Source organism: Apiospora aurea (assembly GCF_038362705.1).
Source record: "Apiospora aurea strain CBS 24483 chromosome Unknown utg000009l_segment0_segment0, whole genome shotgun sequence".
In the NCBI taxonomy this organism is placed as follows: Eukaryota; Fungi; Ascomycota; class Sordariomycetes; order Amphisphaeriales; family Apiosporaceae; genus Apiospora; species Apiospora aurea.
The window spans coordinates 2,626,248-2,644,692 of NW_027117396.1; the positions used below are offsets into that span (position 1 = coordinate 2,626,248).

At 54.4% G+C, this 18,445-nt stretch overlaps 9 protein-coding genes across 9 annotated transcripts; 4 read left to right on the plus strand and 5 right to left on the minus strand.

Annotated features, from left to right (window-relative positions):
- Positions 1 to 290: 290 nt before the first annotated feature.
- On the plus strand, positions 291 to 978 carry PG986_013937 (uncharacterized protein; the record flags this gene model as incomplete). Its single annotated transcript, XM_066850159.1, has 2 exons — positions 291 to 379; positions 585 to 978. The coding sequence occupies 2 exons, from the start codon at positions 291 to 293 to the stop codon at positions 976 to 978; spliced, it is 483 nt and encodes a 160-aa protein (XP_066694302.1).
- Positions 979 to 1,323: 345 nt separating this feature from the next.
- PG986_013938 (uncharacterized protein) lies at positions 1,324 to 3,073 on the minus strand (the record flags this gene model as incomplete). Its single annotated transcript, XM_066850160.1, has 5 exons — positions 1,324 to 1,503; positions 1,585 to 2,063; positions 2,119 to 2,170; positions 2,226 to 2,895; positions 2,961 to 3,073. 5 exons carry the CDS (start codon positions 3,071 to 3,073, stop codon positions 1,324 to 1,326), a joined length of 1,494 nt encoding a protein of 497 aa, XP_066694303.1.
- Positions 3,074 to 4,235: 1,162 nt separating this feature from the next.
- PG986_013939 (uncharacterized protein) lies at positions 4,236 to 5,152 on the minus strand (the record flags this gene model as incomplete). The annotated part of the gene is made up of 2 exons (XM_066850161.1): positions 4,236 to 4,451; positions 4,532 to 5,152. 2 exons carry the CDS (start codon positions 5,150 to 5,152, stop codon positions 4,236 to 4,238), a joined length of 837 nt encoding a protein of 278 aa, XP_066694304.1.
- A 389-nt stretch (positions 5,153 to 5,541) lies between these two features.
- On the minus strand, positions 5,542 to 6,340 carry PG986_013940 (acyl-CoA N-acyltransferase; the record flags this gene model as incomplete). The annotated part of the gene is made up of 2 exons (XM_066850162.1): positions 5,542 to 5,774; positions 5,857 to 6,340. 2 exons carry the CDS (start codon positions 6,338 to 6,340, stop codon positions 5,542 to 5,544), a joined length of 717 nt encoding a protein of 238 aa, XP_066694305.1.
- Positions 6,341 to 6,979: 639 nt separating this feature from the next.
- Positions 6,980 to 8,661, minus strand: PG986_013941 (uncharacterized protein; the record flags this gene model as incomplete). Its single annotated transcript, XM_066850163.1, has 4 exons — positions 6,980 to 7,153; positions 7,201 to 7,588; positions 7,674 to 8,337; positions 8,409 to 8,661. The coding sequence occupies 4 exons, from the start codon at positions 8,659 to 8,661 to the stop codon at positions 6,980 to 6,982; spliced, it is 1,479 nt and encodes a 492-aa protein (XP_066694306.1).
- A 1,675-nt stretch (positions 8,662 to 10,336) lies between these two features.
- Positions 10,337 to 10,654, plus strand: PG986_013942 (uncharacterized protein; the record flags this gene model as incomplete). Its single annotated transcript, XM_066850164.1, has 1 exon — positions 10,337 to 10,654. One exon carries the CDS (start codon positions 10,337 to 10,339, stop codon positions 10,652 to 10,654), a length of 318 nt encoding a protein of 105 aa, XP_066694307.1.
- Positions 10,655 to 13,712: 3,058 nt separating this feature from the next.
- On the plus strand, positions 13,713 to 14,311 carry PG986_013943 (uncharacterized protein; the record flags this gene model as incomplete). The annotated part of the gene is made up of 4 exons (XM_066850165.1): positions 13,713 to 13,734; positions 13,769 to 13,968; positions 13,994 to 14,173; positions 14,294 to 14,311. The coding sequence occupies 4 exons, from the start codon at positions 13,713 to 13,715 to the stop codon at positions 14,309 to 14,311; spliced, it is 420 nt and encodes a 139-aa protein (XP_066694308.1).
- Positions 14,312 to 14,790: 479 nt separating this feature from the next.
- Positions 14,791 to 15,503, minus strand: PG986_013944 (uncharacterized protein; the record flags this gene model as incomplete). The annotated part of the gene is made up of 2 exons (XM_066850166.1): positions 14,791 to 15,110; positions 15,206 to 15,503. 2 exons carry the CDS (start codon positions 15,501 to 15,503, stop codon positions 14,791 to 14,793), a joined length of 618 nt encoding a protein of 205 aa, XP_066694309.1.
- A 1,315-nt stretch (positions 15,504 to 16,818) lies between these two features.
- Positions 16,819 to 17,819, plus strand: PG986_013945 (uncharacterized protein; the record flags this gene model as incomplete). The annotated part of the gene is made up of 2 exons (XM_066850167.1): positions 16,819 to 16,934; positions 17,030 to 17,819. The coding sequence occupies 2 exons, from the start codon at positions 16,819 to 16,821 to the stop codon at positions 17,817 to 17,819; spliced, it is 906 nt and encodes a 301-aa protein (XP_066694310.1).
- Positions 17,820 to 18,445: the final 626 nt, after the last annotated feature.

The window sequence follows — 18,445 nt, forward strand, 5'->3', positions numbered from 1 at the left end:
CGACACACGCTCGCAGCCCAGATGATGCAGACGGATCTGGACAAAGCCACCCAAACGCAAATACGAGCCTCATTAGGATCTCCGGATGGCGGTATTCGAATTGACACAGAAGCAGAGTGCACTTACTATAAGGGGGTGGTACGCTTTCGTGGATGAGTATATTTACTACGACCAACCTAGCATCTTTTGGTCAGTTCTTCTCGTCTCAATCTTCGCCTCAAACAGGACGATACCTAGCACACCAGTATTCTATCTATCTCATATACCTACTACTTTACCAATACCCCATCATGACTGACTACGCACCTCCCACCGGCCCACCCCCACCAGTCGTCCCCGAGGGCTGGACGTCCCGCTGGAACGAACAATACCAAGCCTGGTAAGTTGGTCGCTGCACATTTCTTTCCCACTTCCTGCTTTCTGTTACAGAACTGACCCATATGTTGTGACTAGGTTCCACGTCAATCTTTATACCAAAAAGTCGCAATGGGACAAGCCCACATCTCCGGCCGAGGACCCTAACGCGCCGGTACCATCCGGTCCACCTCCGAGCCAGGCTACCGCCGAGAAACCGGCTGCCCCAGTGAGGCTGCCGCTGAGAAGCCGACAGCCGAGCGGGAGTTCGTAGAGCAGGCACCACCCGCTGTCGATCTAGCCACCAGACCCGGCGCCGCTCCCCCATCGCCAGCCTACTCCGGCGAAAAGGCAACGAAAGAGAAGGGCAGTTTCTTCAACAAGATCGTCGGGACCTTCCAAGAAAAGACCAAGAGCGCTTTCCCTCAGCAGCAGCAGCAGCAACAACAACAGCCAGAGCAAGGATACTGCAGCACGCCTCCGCCCCAACAACAGGGGTACTACGGCGGGCCACCCCCACCAATGCAGCAGCAGCAACCGTACTACGGCCAACCGCCATCCCAGGGCGGCTACTACGGCGCCCCTGTGTCCCAGTATCAGCAGCAGTACCAGCAGCGCGCCTGAGCAAGGCAAAAAGGGAATGGGCGCTATGGGCGGGGCAGCGCTGGGTGTGGGCGCGGGTCTCCTGGGCGGGGCCTTGATCGCGGGGGGCGGTTTCGAACGCGGAGGAGGAGGCTTACGAGGAGGGCATGGCTGATGCTGAAGATAGTGATGATGACTTTTAGGAAGGAGGGAGATTAGCCGGTGGGCGTTACTGGAGTTCCAATTTGTGAGTCACGAAGTAGAACAGGATTTGGGAAATAACAGATAAGGGTCACTTTCGTGTACATCAGCAATCTGGGTATCTCGAGTAGTGAGATTCTATTCATAAGCGTGCTGGTATGGATCATCGAGTCCTTCCCATTTGCTCTAAACCTCATGGCCACATCCAAGATGTCGCTCACCCAGAGCTTCTAGCTCCTCAATCATGATCACATCCGGCCCCACCGATCTAGTCCTGACTTCCGCAAACATGGAGGCATTGACGGGGGTCTTGGGGATGAGCTCCGTTCCGTCCATGGAGAGAATGGCGAGCATGTGTGCAGCGGCCTGGGGAGATCTTGTTAGCGCGACTTATCCGATGCATAACTACAATAGCCGTGACAGCCTTTTTCACGATTGTAACCTTACCTTGGCGTTGACTGTGAGCGTCTCCGGGTCGGGGTTTTCAATGGTATCGCACTCCTGGTGATAGCACGGATCCTGCGCCTGCCCGGTCCCCGTATGCAAGAACCCAAACGGCTTATTGAGAACCTGCCAGAACGACGCATAATCGCTCCCATTCGTCAGCACCGCGGGCGTGACCTCGTGACCCTGCCCCTCGAAGTGTTCGACCCAGATCTTCTCGATGAGGTCGGACCCGGGCGGCGCGACGGACCCGTGCGTGCTGCCGTCGGTGTCGGCGACGCCGAAGTAGCCTTTCGAGACCATGTCGAAGTTGAGGTACGCCACCAGCCGGTCGACGTCGGCCGTCGCCAGGTTCGCGCAGTAGTACTTGGAGCCGACCAGGCCGTTCTCCTCGGCGGCCCACCAGGCGAAGCGGACTTTGTTCTTGGTTTGGTATTTGGACAGGGCTTTGGAGAGTTCGAGGAGCAAGGTGGTTCCGGAGCCTGTGATGATGATTAGATCGTGACTCCGATAAAGGGGTTGGTCGTGAAGGCTTACCGTCATCGTTAATACCGGGACCGGCCTGAACACTGTCGAGATGTGCACCAAGCTAGGTTTCTTGTTAGACCAGCACTTCAACCAAACATGGGATACGATCTGCTTACCATGATCACGTTCTCCTCATCGCCTCCTTCGAGTTCAAGGATCACGTTCTGCGTGGTCCTCGTCTCAATCGTCTGCGTCTGCTGGAAATGCGCCGTGACCGCCTCGCCGCCCGCGATGCGTTCCTTGAGAGCCAACCCGTCGGCCTCGTTGATGTACCCGCAAGGCGCGAGGTCCTCACTCGGTGCGCTGAGCGTGCCGCCCGTGACCTTGGCGGGGGTATCGTTATACACAATGACCGCCGCTGCGCCCGCCGCCTTGGCGGGCTTGACGCGGCCCGCGAGCGTGCCGCCCGTCGGGCAGCGGAACCGCTGGATCAGCACGATCTTGCCCGTGACGTCGATGCCCTCATACCCAGCCGCGTCGCACCCCGCCGCACCCTCGGGGCCCAGGACCAGCTGCGCCGTGATGCCCTCGGCGCTCGTCGAGGGCGAGTACGTGAGGCCGTAGACGTAGATCGAAGAGGAGTTGCTGCCGGCTTCGTTGAACTCGATGCTCTCGACCGAGTTGTACAGCCCGGGCAGGTCCTGCTTCCACGCCTTGGCCCCCGGGTACTGCGACACGAGGTCGTAGACGTAGTCGACCGAGGCGGCGTAGCCGGGCAGGCCGAAGGCGCGGTTGCCGCCGTGGGCGTGGGCGATGGCGTTTAGGGACTCGAGGTGGGACATCAGACTTTGGGGGATTGTTAGCAATTGGGGTTGACGCATTGATTGGTTAATTGGTCGGGGATGTATTACCCTTCGGTTTTCATGTCGGCTTGGAGCTTCTCGGATTCCACCATGACTTTGTAGGTGCCCATGACGCAGGTAGCCAGGGGCAGCATGGCTGCGATGGCCATGTGGTTTCTCATCGTGGCGGTCGTGTTGGAAATGCTCCAACTACTTGGCTCTGGAGATGAATGGCAAACGAGGAGGCCAATGTGTCGGGGACAGGCAAAGTGTCAAACGGGACTTTGACCTAATATATACTGCGCGATAGCTGTGGTCGTCATACATGCCTTTGACCAGGGCCCTGGAATATTCGATATCAATTTTATCTTCATTTTGACTGGCTGGTGCCATGCGGCGCACTCTGCCGAGGCCTGGGCGCTGTCCAAATCATGGGGGCCGACGGCATTGGTAGCGGGTCCGCGATCTGGATGAGGAAGGTCGAGTCTGCCGGGTTGGAGTTTGCCAAGCCGCCAAGGGATAAGCACGAAAACCGAGCTTCTGATTGTGCTATCGCGGGCTGCCAAGCCCCACGGGTACCGGCTTCGGCCCTTGCAGAAGCAATCTGGGAAAGGGGAGGCAAACCGCAGACACGATGTATCACGGTAAGTGATTTTCTATGCAAGGAAGTTCGTTGGGGAGGGTGGTAATTACATCATTGAATCGAAGAGGCTGAAACTTGATGAATACAAACAGTACGGAGAGAGATTACGTCTCTGCAGCTTTCCGGTCCGAGGTAAGCCGCCCTCTAATTACACTCAAGTCAGTGGTATTTGGTACGCCGGAATGAAGAAGGGTGTCTACACCTTCATCAATCCGAGCCTAAACCAGCTCGTTTGCGCAGGACCATACAGATGGAATCCTTGGCAGCGTATGCAGGACGGAGAGCTCTTTACCAACTGCAGCTCCTTACAGCCGCAAACACCAGCAAAGTCCCGTTTCGCGGCGTAAGCGAATCTAACGATAAGCCACTGGGAAGTATCAGTCGGTTAGCAAACTAGTAGCCGGCCCGGTCGAGCGCCTACCTCGACGGCTCCGACGCGGCGGGCGGCTTGTTCAGCGCGGTGCAGGTACAATATTCACCTTACATGCGCCCGTTTCTGCCCAACTGGTAAATACGTTGCATATTAAGATTCCTCTTGCACGAGTATATCGTGCGTGGGAATGCTTGATTAAAACTAAGCGTAACCAAAACAAGAAACAATCCCCCCACTCCGGTTCGACTCCCATGCTGGTTCATTCTTCCTGTTCCATTTATGTACTCGCGTACCCAAACAGGCGAAGTCCGTACTAGTGCCGGGGTATTCAAAGATCGCGGCCAAACTGTCTGTAGACGCGCGTGCTGCTGTTCAGCCTATATATATGAAACAAGCTGCTCCAGCCGTCTTCGCCGGACAAGGGTGCGTCGCTGTTCAGTGGTGACGGTGGCTCCTTCCCCGTCGCCTCGAATTTCTTCAGCGAATCGACGATGTTTGGGTACGCGGAGGAGGCTTCGATCCTTGTCAGGCCGGGGAACTGTGCCTAGAGGTTCAGATAGTCAGTAGTTAGCAAAAGCCTTCGTTAATTGATCGACTGGGGATTATTCGGTGGCGCTAACGTACTGGGAGCTGTCCCAGCACCGGTTCAATGCCTTTGACGCAGAAGTCACGCTTTGCATCTTCTTCGATGTGAGGCTTCAAGTGGACGAGCTTCACATTGTGGCTGCCGAGCTGGGGGACGCGGTTATACGCGGTATCCCGGATGGTGAGGCACTCCAGCTTGGGGAAGTCGACGCCTGCCAGCATCATCCCGATAGCCTCCTCCTCCAGTTTCTGCCGCTCCCGCTTGGGGTCGACGCGAACGCACCTCGGCATCCGTACCGGCACCGTCGGCTTCCTGCGGTAGGTCCGCACGGCGCCGAGCTTTACGTGCTGCGCGTACAGGTTGCGGCGCGCTGGCGCAATATTCCAAAGCAGGCGGCCGAGGCAGGGGTCGCCGCCCATCTGGCACGGCTGGCGCCAGAGCACGGGGATCGCCATGGCGAACCAGAGGCGGTTGACGCAGGCCAGGGGGCGAGGGCCCTTTTCTTTTGCGGCCAGATGGGGCAACAGCCGCAGTCGCAATGGCTGAGGAGGAGCTGGAGGTCGTCGTAGATGAGATCGACGACCATGGCGACGATATCGGCCATGCCGAGCGCTTGCTGCAGGGCGCTCTTGGTGGGGGGAGGAGGAGGAGCCGGACATTGTTAGAGGTGATATTGCGAGGGGGCGCTGGGGCTAAGGGTGGGTGTCGAACGGCGTATAGAAGAGTCGTAGTGTGCGGCAAAAGTAGACGAAGGAGGTTTACCTTACTCGCAGTCAATTAATATTGGAACAGAACATTGGCTACTCAATTCAATTTCCCCTTTCTCCATTATCAGTTTGTATCTCCAGTGGTAACAAGATCGATAAGGTTTGCGTGCGTTATTTCCGTCTTCTTCCTGCTTCCTGGCTTTGCTGAAACTTTGTGATTTCCGCGAAGTTGGGTGGTCCATAAGCCAGGACACAGTGAATATAACACAACACGAAATCATGGCTCATCACCGATCCTAGCACACCTGCGGACTCACACCACCCGCCTCCTCCTTCTCCAACTACTCCTGCTTCCCAGGCCGGACCATGGGGACCGAGGACGGCTTCTCGTTAGTGAGATGCGACACATCCTCCACCGCGAACCCAACCTTCTCGTACACAGCCTTGCCCAGGGGGCTCGCGAGCAGAAACGACGGCAGCCCGCGCTCGTCGGCGTAGGCGTTGCCCCATTCCACCAGGGCGGTGCCGATACCCCGGGCGCGGTGCGTGTCCAGTGTGGCTAGGGCCTCGAGCACTGTACATGGCGCGAGTAAGAAGCGAGGATTATCAAACGCAGCGCGATCCTGCTCAGCTTTACTAGATTGGCAAGTACTTACTAAAATGCTCCCTGCCATCCATAAGCAACCCCTGCACCCTCCGCGACGGCCCAAAGATCTCCTCCACCGTCTCCAACTTGATGTCAGGGATGTCGTCAAACTCAGACCAGCACGCCTGCCAGCCCCAATCGTCGCCAGGCCGCATGTGGCGCCACACGGCAAATGCCACCACCTTGCCGCTGTCGACGTCTCGAACGGCCCGGATCGTGGTATGGGGCTCCGATTTACCGCTGCCGGGTCGCTTGGGCTGCCCCGTGATGTTGAGCAGGTGGTCCCGCTCCGAGTAGACGCGGCCCGAGGTGGTGTGCGGGAAGAGCGACTGCATGCGCTCCGAGGTCCAGGCGTTCCATTGGACGTCGACGATATCGGACACGTCGGCTGGGGTGGGGGTTTCGATTTTCCAGGGGATCCTTTCCTTCCTGTTGCTTGTCTTGGTGTTCGCGACAGCAGAAGTCGGTGCTAATGTGGATGTTGCGTCGGCCATTTCAAAGAATGGTGATGTTGGTAGCTCAAAGGTCACTATTGTATATTTCAAGGATATCTGTGGTGTAACAAGTGAAAGGGGGAAGGCGGACTATCTAAATACTCGGCTCGAGATGCGGTTTAAATCATCCTGTTGCCTATTTTGTCGGGCGAGCCCGACGCCCGCGTCTCGGACCAGACCTCGGGGCTCAGGCCGCGTAAGGCCTACGTTGCCACTCTTACGGGACCAGCGCGACCCCGGCCGCATCATTCGTATGATCCCCCAGGTTCTCGCGAGGTTAGCTTCAGTTGGATATACGGTAGCTGCATTAAGATTTTCTGGATTACGTCCATAAACACGGCCAATTGCCTCTCGTCAAAAGCTTGAATGGCATCATCAATTCACCAGTGGTGGGGGAGGTGAACTAGGGTCGTTGCTTACAAGGGCTTATACGCTTGTGTTCTAGGGGTGGTTAGCGCCGCAACTCACCAGCGACCCTCGGTCCTCGGCTTAAAACAAGTGGACGAACAGCATTATAAACAGCATTATCATTACGAGTGTCAAATACCAAACCATGACTGACTACATATCGCGTCGTAAACTCAGGCCCTTTTTCTCAACCCACACGACACCTAAGCATCCCTTCCCTACTTCAACATACTACTCCTCCGAAGTATACCGTCCCGACGTCGTGATGGCATTGCTCAACGTCCCCAACTTCTGGATATGATCCGCCAGCGACACCGAGGTGGTATATGCCTTCCTGGCAATGTACCCTTGTCCATTCTCGCCCGCGTGCTCAACATTCCACTCCAGGATCTCCTGCACCATCCCCTCCATCGTCGTCACCACCCCCGTATACCCCAGCCCCCTTCGCTCACCGGCCGCGCCGCCTCATCGTTCGTCGCGACCAGGTGCGTGCAGATGGAAAACAGGCCGGGCTTCAGATATCGCGCGTCGCCGCGGACGGCGGGGATGACCCCTTTGAGCCTGGGGAACTTGTACGGCAGGACCGACCACCACTCGATGGCGTGGGCCATCAGCAGCATCACGGCCGGCGGCAGCGGCAGGACCATGAACGGGTGGATCGAGAGGGTCCGGATCGCCGTGTACATGTGGTTGTAGGCGATGGGCGGGTTGGGGTCCGTGACGACGAAGGGCCGCCCCGCTTGGGGACAGTCGGGCCGCAGGAGGGCGGCTTCGTGGTGCAGGTGCGCGACGGCGACGTTGGCGCCGTGGACGAAGCTCTGCACGATGTGCGTGGCCCAGCTGTAATGCGATCATCTGCTAGTCAGTATTGCTCGCGGCGTAGAGCGCAGGGGCGGGCGAAGATGGGTCGATAAAAACAACTTACGTTGGCATGACGGCCCGAGCGAGAGGGTCGCCCAAGATGTTATCCGCGGGGCTGCCATAGACGCCGTTGGCGGGCCGGATACACCCCGTCCGGAACCCCTCCCGGTTCGCTGCGCAGACCGCCCGCTCCGCCACCGCCTTGGTCGCCGGGTAATTCCCAAAGAACTCGTCGTGCGGGCGTAGCGGCTTCCCAAAGAAGTCGCGACAGTCAAGGACCTGCCAGAAGTACCGCGGCCACTCCCCGAGCAACAGCCGCCCCAGCCCCACGAACGGCTCGATCGGCCGGATCGCGATGGACGCCGAGCTCGTCACGCTAACGACATCGGCCCCCGCCGCCTCGGCCGCGTCCAGGACGTTCTGCGTCCCCGCCACGTTGACGCGCTCGGGGAACGCATACACAAACTTGGAGCGGTCGGACGGGATGATGACGGCGGCCGTGTGGAAGACGGTCAGCGGCAGGCGCGACACGGACGGGTGCCATTCGCGGCCGAAGGCGGCGCGGACCGACTCTCGAGACGTGATGTCGGTCTGCACAAAGCCGACCTTGGTGGCGGGCCCGGTCTTGAAGTCGCTGCGCTCCGTTTTGCGGATGTCGATGATGCGGATGCTCTGGGGCGGGGTGCCGCGGGCCAGGAGTTGGAGGACGATGAAGCCTCCGACGAGGCCTGATGCGACGGTTAGAAGAGGTTGAACTCATCTGAAGGGAAGGGGTTGTGTGATCGGTCAAGCGGCTTACCAGATCCTCCAGTCACGATGTATCGTCGGCTTTGCCTTGGCGGCAAGTTGGCTGTGTAGTCGACGGGATGCGTCCGGAGCTTCTCAAAGATCTCCTTGAGCTTTGCGGGCTGCCATGGCGAATCCGTGAGCTTCCGCACCTCTTCAGGAGTGCCCTTTAGCAAGTAGTTGATGCGGGCCAGGTACGCGACCAATAAGGCGACGGCTATGTAGGCGCCGGCGGTCAACCAATCGAGCAGCGTGTATTCCTTCATTTTGGCCAGTGAGGGGGAGGTGACACGAGCATCGACGCAGTGAGATGCTAATTCTAGGGCGCGCCATGGCTAAAGGGTCAGGGTCCTTTTTAGGAAGAATTCCGAAGTGCCGGGTGGCTGTGGTGGAGGGTGGTATTGGGCCGTCAGTGGGTGGTGCGACATGAATGCGAAAAAGAGGCCGGGGCGTTGGGTTCGTTGAAGTCATCGGCTGGCGAGGGGGTGTTTGTTTTGAGTCCGGCATTGCAGCATTTCGGAAACATTGGTAACATGTTGAGCCTAAAGTAATCGGCTTGCCAGCGTGTCAGGGGCCGGGGGTTTTGCTAGCTCCAACTCTTTCGTAATGTAAAACCACGATGGCGCCCTAGGTCACCCCCTTCCGTCCGGGACTGGCTCCATCCCCACGCGACGCGGATGGTTCGGAAACATCTCGGGAACACACGTTCGGCGTTCCCGGCAGGCAGCCGAGTCTGAGACGACGGTCCCATATCTGCGATACACGAGAGAATTGCTCAGATCAAATAAAGGTACGAAAACGATGGCCAAAGAGCAGTTCGGACCCCCTCAAACCTTTCGGAACGGCAATAGATTGAGAGGGTCTCATGCTTCGGACGGCGGTTTCACTAGCCGCACTCTATCTTGACTTCACGAGACGCCACTCCAGGGCCAATTCATGCCGTCTTGATACTGGAGGCCCGCTACAAAGTCTCTCTCTGTTTCTCATGAAGAGACTGAAAATAGTCAGGTGACTTGCGACTGATAGCAAGATGACAGCCACAAAATATCGCCTATCACCGTTGAGCCGTCCAGGTTGGCAGGACTCCAGCGCCACCAACCCCAATGCCATCCCCAAGTCGTGTCGCTGCAGATTTGCGCAGCCGAAGTTTCGGGTGCGGAGTACTTCCTTCGTGTGGTCTCTTTGCCTGCCTACAAAAGCCATGATTTTGACGCGCGACCGTGCTAGTGCATCTCTGCGATGCGCTTTGTGGCCTTCATACGTCCAGCAACCAGCCTCCTGCCCACAGCTTTGCTATTCGGCCTCTAACTCTCAAGTTTACTGTCCGTTGGATCATGCACACCAAGGTAACCCTACCCGAGTCAACTATGGCGACGCGTTGAGTGGCTGGTAGAGTGGCGGCAACAGCAGGCACAGAAAGGCCGGTGTCCGAAGACGAATACGAGCCGTGGCACTGGTTAGCCGGGAGTTCTACGGAGGAGGACTAGGGTCGGCTCGTTCAATCCTTCTGCGTACGCCCGAATGTTTGGGCGAATATGTCAGGCAGAAACCATGAAGAATCATGGAAGATAGGAGGCTCTTTGGGCTGATTACGTGCCACCCTAAGTCCATATGCCCTCATACTCCTATGGGCTGGAGATATCATTCTCACCCACGCTTCGCGGATGGCTGCTGTGTTGCTCAACGTTGATCAATCAACTACATGCACGTGAAAACAAGTGTATGAATGAGAGTCTAATATATCATAGGAAGCAAGCTGGCAAACATTCGTGCCTGCTGATTTCTGCCCGCCAACATTTGTTTGCGTGCCCTTTACCAGAGCCGAGTGGACAGCCAGATGCCGTAGCAACAACGAATAAGAGAAGCTGCGAATAGGCCCAATTCCTCTCCACATCACCAATATCCAACCGTTTCTTACTCAGGCTCATCTGCCCCGTAGCCATGTCAGATACCAGCGCCGCTCAACGGGCTCTGTGTCTGCCCGAGATCGCCGCGCTGATCGTCGACGTGATCGACCAAGACATCCACGCCCGCCACAGCCTGGACCACGACATCTTCGGCTTCGTCAATTTCATACAAGACAACCCAGCACGTCTATTCGAGCTCAAGCGGCGTGTCCTGGGGCCCCTCGCCTGCCTCAACCATATGTGGTTCGCGCTGGTGATACCGCGCCTATGGCGCCAGACGTGCCTCACGCGCAGCGACCCCAGTCTCACCACCATCTTTCAGCACATATCGCCGGCTTGTCGCAGCATGTAGGCGCAGTACATCGAGGTCGGCGGGATTGGACTGGTTCCCGTGGGGAGAACCTGGCAGAATGAAGAGTGGCCCACCTTCATGCTTTACAAGGTCGAGTTCCCTCGCCTGAGGGGGGCTGGTCATTCGACACGACGGCCGTCATGGCGTCCCGTTCCTTCCCTTCCTCGGGCGTCACAGGGTCGAAGTCATTCTTTTGCACGCCGCGAGCTCCCAAACTACTTTCAGGGACAGGCCCATCGTGGTGGCGGATTTGGAAATGATCCTAAATCTGATTCCGGTAAGCTTCAGTTGGGCCATATTCCGTTTCCCTTTCTTTCCCCGCTAAGCAAAGGAGTCCGAGAACAAGGCGGGGTTTTACTTACGGTCAATTTATAAAAACTGCGGGAACTGTTTCCGCACCTCAAACGGCTCACACCTTCCACCCTATATCTTGGCGAAATGAACCCCGTGTATCTGCGGAAATGCGAAGAGACTATAAGGGAAAAAGCAGCGACGGTCTGAGCCGGACAGCAGTACCCCCTTTAAGGTTTTCTTTGATCGCAAATTGCCCGAGGCCAAGAAACCAGACACCCTCCATGGCTGTTTCCTGTCCCTCGCTGGTCAAGATCGTGCTTTCGCACTTGCGTCCTGAGTGTGAGGCAGGCAATATCACAAGTCATTATACGACGCTTCTAGTAACGGGGGTTTCCCCTGTATAGTTGTCTAATAACTTGCGCGATGATGTCCTTGGGTGCTAGCTCCATTCGTCATAGCATTATTTCTCTTAGCCTGGTAACAAATGGTATGATGCAGACTTGCAGCAAAACATACGTTGGGCATGTTTACACAATCTGATTTGTGCTTGGGGAGGGAGATCATTTGCCTGTTTGTCGCCAGATGGGGTTGGCTGGATGATGAATGAGAAATGGTGAACCAATTTGGACAATACAAATAATCAGTGTTATCGCTCTTTCTCCCCCTGGTCTATGTATTTTCGACAATTCCCATCCGCGCTACCCCCGAAGATGTCGACTTACCCTCTCTCTAGCACCGGGAAGCACGTGTTGTCCATTCCGGAACTCGCCACGCTGATCGTATAAGATGCAACCCCTACTGGCTGCCCCCCTTCTGATTGACCCCTCCTGATTTCAGATAATTCTAGAGCCCCTGAGCAATAATAATAGTATATAAAGGGGTTAAATTTTACTCGTTTCCTAATTAAAGTAGATTAATCTCTTCCTCTTTTTTTCCTTTTTTATTACCACTAATATAACTAAAGAAGTACGTATTGCGCAGGCGGTTTAGGCCGTGCTGGCCGGCGGAAGCATTAACCGTATGGCCAAAGACTATAACGTTAATAAGGGCACCTTTCGTAACCGAATCAAAGAAAACCCTAGTAAAAAAAGAAGTATAAAGCTCTATAATTATTCACCCCTACTAAAAAAACCTTTTTAATTAAATAGGCCTTTTTTAGGCTAGCCTAGGCTACGCACTAATATACCGGTTATTTCGTATATACGCTTAGCGTATTCTTTTTATAAAAAAGGTCGATTACTTTATCGATAAATAATAGGTACACCGTTTTTTAAAACGTTATCCGGCCCTTAAAACTATACGTACTAAAATAATAAATTTTCGGCGTTTTATATATATATTAAACGGGGCTATACGAGGGTTTTTTAATCGGCTTAATACTATTATTATTAATAGTATACCCTCTCGATTTAAATTTAACGCTAATAAAATAGGAATTACGATAACGATAGGGGAGAGTATTATAATAATCGAACCTGCCGCTTATAAGTCGTTAATACGTAATAACGTCGTTAACCGCGAGTAAATAATTATTTTAAAGTGTATTAATATTTTCGGAGAGTTTTTACCTTTTTTAATTATTTTTAAAGGCTAATCGGTATAGTAGTAGTGATTCTTTTAAGATAACGATAAGGTTAATTACCTTTATAAAGGCTAAGCCTTTAAGGCTTCCCTTAAAGGGTAAACTTTTAACCTTATTACTTTAAAGTGGTTAAAAAAGATATTTATCCCTTTTACTTAGTTTAATAACCCTAAGTAATAGAGGTTACTAATTTTAAACGGCTACGGTAATTACATTAACGAGGACTTTATATTAACGGCTTTAAAAGCTAAGGTTTAACTCTTTTATTTACTATTATATAATAGCTATATTCTCTAGCCTTTAAATATTAATTATTTTAAGGTACTAAAAAAAAGGTTTCGAAAAGAGCTCGATTTAGCGTACGTTATTACTAATAACAGCTACGTTAAGAAAAGAAACTTTCTTCGCGCTTAAGATAAAACTTAAAAGGTTACTTTTACTCTTAATACTATTATTAATAGTTAATTAATATTAGGGCTCTAGCCGATTAATATAAATAAGCTAATAAATAATAGGCTTAAAAAAGCTACTATATTTCGAGCTATCGACGACGCTAATAAAGCTAAGGATATACGTCGGCCTACTTAAAAAGGGCTAAAACAAGTGGTAACACTTAAAACTAACCGGCAAGTTAAAGATTTAGTAATAACGGTGCTTAATAAAAAGGTAATACACTCTAATGCCACTAAGAGGCAGCTATAAACGAAGCTCGGCAAGAGTGTTAATAATTTAACGGCCCGGATCGGCCGGTTAGAGTAGGAAAAAGCCGGTCTAGAGGCAGATCTAGAGAAAACAAGAGTTTAAAAGAAGAGAAAGGTCGACGAGGACCCTAATAAAGGCTTTGTTTACATATTAAACATCAAGGAGGTTTAAAGGGATGTTCGGGAAGGTCGGCCAAGGAAAAGGCCGAAAAGGGGCGCCGGTGAGGTAGTAGAAATTGATGCAAATCGAGCTGGTAGTAAGGGTGACTCTATTATAGTGCGCACGAGCCGAAACAGACCTTAAAATGCAGTATGTGTTGCTCAATTGACCTATCTATTGCTGTTGTTGTTGATTTTTACATCTATTTTAGGGGGTCAGTGAAGGGGGGGCAGCCAGTAGGGGTTGCATCTTACTACATCTACGAAAACGTCCAATCCACGCCCTATTCCCACAAAAAAGATCTCTTCGCGCGTACCGACTATGTCGACACCCCCGGCGTCCGGTTCGACGTCAAGAGAGCCATGTTCGCCCCCTAGCCCGCGTCAACCGCCTCTGGTTCTCGACCGTCATCCTGCTCCTGTGGCGCCACCCGACCCAGACGCGGACAGACCAGTGCCTCGCCAGCCAGTTCTGGCACATCGCGCCGGAGCGCCGCCAGCTGTACGCGCAGTACGTCGAGCGCGGCACCCTGGCGTTCACGGGCTCGCCGCGCACGCTCCGGAGCACCAAGAAAGAGGTACGGAAGACGCCGTACGGGGGAGACGGCCGAGTCGATGCTGGAGGCCGTCGACTTCCCGCGGATGAAGACGCCGGTGATCATGGCGCGCTTGGGCGACCGGCTCCCGAAGCTCGGGAAGAGTGTGGTCGAGAGCATCCTCTTCGACCCCCATGGGCGTCACGTGGGCCGGGATCAGATTCATCGAGATCTGCGGCAAATCGAGGTACGTCCCACCGGAGCAATGAGAATGATGTATTGCTGCTTACACATTACGCGAGCGTAAGACCATGTTCGAGGACCTGAGACGACTCCAGTTCTACCTCTTTGTCCATTCCATGACTAGTGTCGTGAAGAAATTTGAAGAGAGGGTAATGAGGAAGAGAGAAAAAGTACCCGGGGGCGGCATCCCCTTGAGAATCGATAGGCCGAAGGCCCAATATCCCGAATTTTGGGGTTCATCCAATGGTGGCGCTTGAGCTGGAAATCTGACGTCTGGAGTTTAGCTACATCTTAAACACGCGCGGCTCGGTCCTACTTGTACAGTTGCGTGCTAGGACTAGGGATATACATTGGCAGACGATCTCTGGCATGTCTGCATTTTAGCCATGTATGGGAAATGCGACATGCGTTTGGGACAATGCAATCAATGATCAGGCGCGTTTCTACTGAAGCGAGACGGAGTTCAGTCGGAATGAATGTAAATGAATGTACAAATGTAACTATGAAGGACATCAACTTCTCAATCCCATGCTCTCTACTTTTCACCGAACAGCTACAAGCCCTACAACCCCCGCTCCCATGACTTCAACCCATCGAGCTGCATAATACGTCCTATCCTCCTCATAGGACGGCAGTGACCGCAGCGTTGCTAGTCAACTGCAGCAACTTATCTATTTCGCCGCCGGCAGCTTTGTAGTTGACCGGGAACCCGCACCAGCCGAACTGCTCGTGGTTGGTGACGCCGTATGCGGAGCTGTCCTCGCCGATCTCGCCCGCGAGGTTGACCTTGCCGCACGACTTCTGCACGCCGTTCCAGGCGTTATCGAAGTTGGTCGAGTTGTACACGTCCTTGCCGCCCCAGTAGCAGAAGTAGGCGACCACGTCGCCCATGATACTCCAGACCGTCTCCTGGCGGCAGGAGTCGGGGTAGGCGGCGCAGACTGTGGTTCCGGTCCATGTCAGCAAGAAAGGGTTGGGATTGGGTGGGAACGGGAAGTTCGGGGAAAGCCTGCTGAAGATGTAACGGAAAACTTACTTCTCTTCACTTCGTCCATGGCGTCTCGGACGAAGGGGCCGTAAAGCATGACTTTGTGGCCGTGCTTCTCGTGGCAGGTAGTGGTCCACCCCCGGGCTTGCAGCACCGGGTGGTCAGTACCGTTGTTGACGACGGTCTCGACCACATCGACGGCATCGTCGATGGATCGCTTGCCGCCGCCGATGCGTCCCTTGGTGTTGTAGACGCCGTCCATGGAATGATCGACACGAGGCTGAACCACACTGGCAAGGGCGGAGGAGGTCAGGGCGATGATGGAGAAAACGGCGGAGGAACGCATGATGGGTAATGGTATAAATAAAGAAGTGGGATAAGTAAGTAGTAGAGTGGGATCGATGGTTGTGGTTGAAAGGTGATGCGATATCTTCGTGTTGTTGGTTTGTTGGAGTGGTGAAATGAGAAGAAGACGGATGCGAGAGTCCGAATACTTATACTCGCGGCCTGATGATTGATCCCAGAAAAGAGCCGTTCAAGGTCCGTCATAAAACATCATTATAGTCAGAACATGGAGATTGCGAACCTTTGCTCCGCCCAGACGACGTGGGCAGTGTCCAGCTCTCATGTTGCGGCACAGATATTGACAATCTCCAATTTTCGCATGCCTTCCTATTGCCACCAGAGTCTGGATATGACTATAGTCAAGGGCTGTGCGGCCATGAGGATCGGATCATCGGCCTTTTCAACTAAATTTAGATATTTGGGAGGGCCGACCTCTATGGGATCCAACAACCCTGGAACAATTCAGGATAGAGTTTAGTGTCGGTGTAATAGGAGTAATGTGTGTACCCGTAAGCCAAGCCTGGTCAACCACGGTATAGACTTTGCCGCTATTGTGGAGATGAGCTTCTATAACTTCTACATGTCAGCCTGGCAAGTCCACTCTTAACTGCGACTATTTGCGGCACAGGACTTTGTGACTATACGTAGCCTGTGTACGTTCCTGCAGTTACCAAAGATAAAGTGTGGGTACAGCGACAAACACTCATATTGCGGTGCTTGAAAGCTGCTTGGCGGAAGTCATCACGACGTCAAATAGGTTTGTGCCTGTTGTGCCGCAGTGACCAATTCGGTTCGTGGGTTTGCTTTGCCGCATGGTTGACGATCTCGTCGTGGGTCGCGTTGTTGTGCCACAAGAGCCCGATTTCCTATTAAGGTTATCTGGCACTTGTGGCTATATCCACCTGCCTCAGATCGCCCCGTAATTCCTTTCAGTCAAGGACTCCAGCCTATTTTCAATTTCTGTATAGATCCATGATGCGTCGGCTCAGTCCCCGGCTCTGTGGGAAACCTCCGCAATAGGGCAACGATCTGCCCCTTGGCCTACAACGCCCCTGCGAATTAGTTGGACCCTGGAAAAGGTCAACATGGCAGCGAAGTCCATAACTGATGCCGTGCAGCGTCTTTTTGTTGAGCGTCTTGAAATCCACGATCCTGTGAATCTAGAACGGAATATCTCTTTGGCAGTGATACTACTTCATAAGCAACTGGATTTTCTCATTTCAAAATATCAACTTCAAGAAACAAAAGATTCCATCTAAGTACAATCCATCGTACTGAACCCACTTTCCATCGTCCACCGTACACCACCCACCACCATGCAGCCAACCCAACTTCTCTACCTAAGCATCCTCCTCGCAGGTGCCGAAGCCGCCGTGGCCCGCCCCGGCAGCGCGGACCTAGCCCTCCGCCACGACGAGACAACAACAGCAACGTCCGTCCAGCTCTACCAGCGGGACTACGGCATCCCCCGTCCGAGCTGAGCGGCGTCCTGCACGAGTGCCAGGTCTTCTACGACAAGCTCGTCAGCACCGTCTCCGCGGCGCCGGGCTGGTGGTGGCAGGCCCTCGCCCAGGGCGCCCAGTGGCCCGTCGCGGCCTGGGGCGTCTGCCACCAGCTCGGCTTCCAGCGCTGCTCCGGTAGCGCCGCCGTCGGGGCCGCCGCGGGGCTGCGCGTCATGGTCAACGAGATCAACTCCGGCCAGGACTCGCCGCGGAACGGGGCCGAGGCGGCGGAGCTGCCGACGAAGACGGGGAATAGCAAGATGATTGAGGCGCGCCGGCTGCGGGCTCGCGTGGCGGGTGATCTCGCATCCAGCGGAATTGCCTTCGAGTCCGTCTCCGACGTCCGCTCGCTTCGGAACGCTCGTCGTGACACCGCTGGCGACACTGCTGCTGCCGCCGGGTACACGTTCGATATTCGCGGCCTGGCCGAGGAAAAGGGCGGTCCAGCCGCGGACTACAGCTTCACCGCCTTTGGCGACGGCACCGGCCATGTCCACGTCGTGCCCCGACGGAACAAGACTGCCGCCCCTGGCACTTTGGGCAAGCGAGGCGGGAGCCCCGGCTTCAAGATCAGCTACCGGGTGCGGGAGCGGGGCAACCCCGACATCTTCCCCAGCCCGCACGCCGTCGATATCGCCACCCGTGGCATCGCGGACGACTGGGCGAGGCGGGCGGACGAGGGGAAGGACCAGTTTGGGGACTACATCGCGGCGATTGGCATGGGCAGCTCGGGGACGACGGTGCAGTTCCGGATTATCCCCGAGAAAAACAAGTTTGGGGAGAACTATGAGGATGTCAACAAGTGCAACACTTAGGTTGGGCATGGCAACCACCACTTGGAGTTTCTCGTCAATTTAGGAGCCTCCATAGAAGACAATATCTGGAGAAAGCAGAAGGCAACGTCGGCGGAGGGGCCTGTGGCACACATCCTACGATGTTCGTAAGCAGTAGAGTAGACTAGCTTCCGTTAAGTTCTTAGGATCGACGATGCAATGTTTTCCTATGCCACTAGACTTTACCGTGCGCCTGTCCGTCTGAATAAATGAGCACTTAGAAGTGAAAATAGTGTTGCTGGTATACATTTCAAATTTGCGTTTGGTACTCCACCAAACAGCCCGATCTCAACTGTTGTTCACAGAACAGTTCCTCGTACAAGTAAGCGTCGTAGTAGTCGCAACAGCATCGGCTAGCCTCTTCCCGGCAATAGAGAAATGTAGGCCTGAATAGTGAAGTCTGCGTTGGATGTCAAATTACAGCACGTAGAGCAGTCTAGGTCTCAGGCGTCGATCCCTTGTTGAACAGCTGGTGGGGGCTTCCTGCGGGACCTGGAGGATGCGGCGTAGATACGCTAGCAAGGGTTGTGATCGCGGCAAAACAAATACAGATCTGCAACCCAGGAACCTTATGTTCCTAACCGCAAAAGGCAGAGCGACACTTTTCG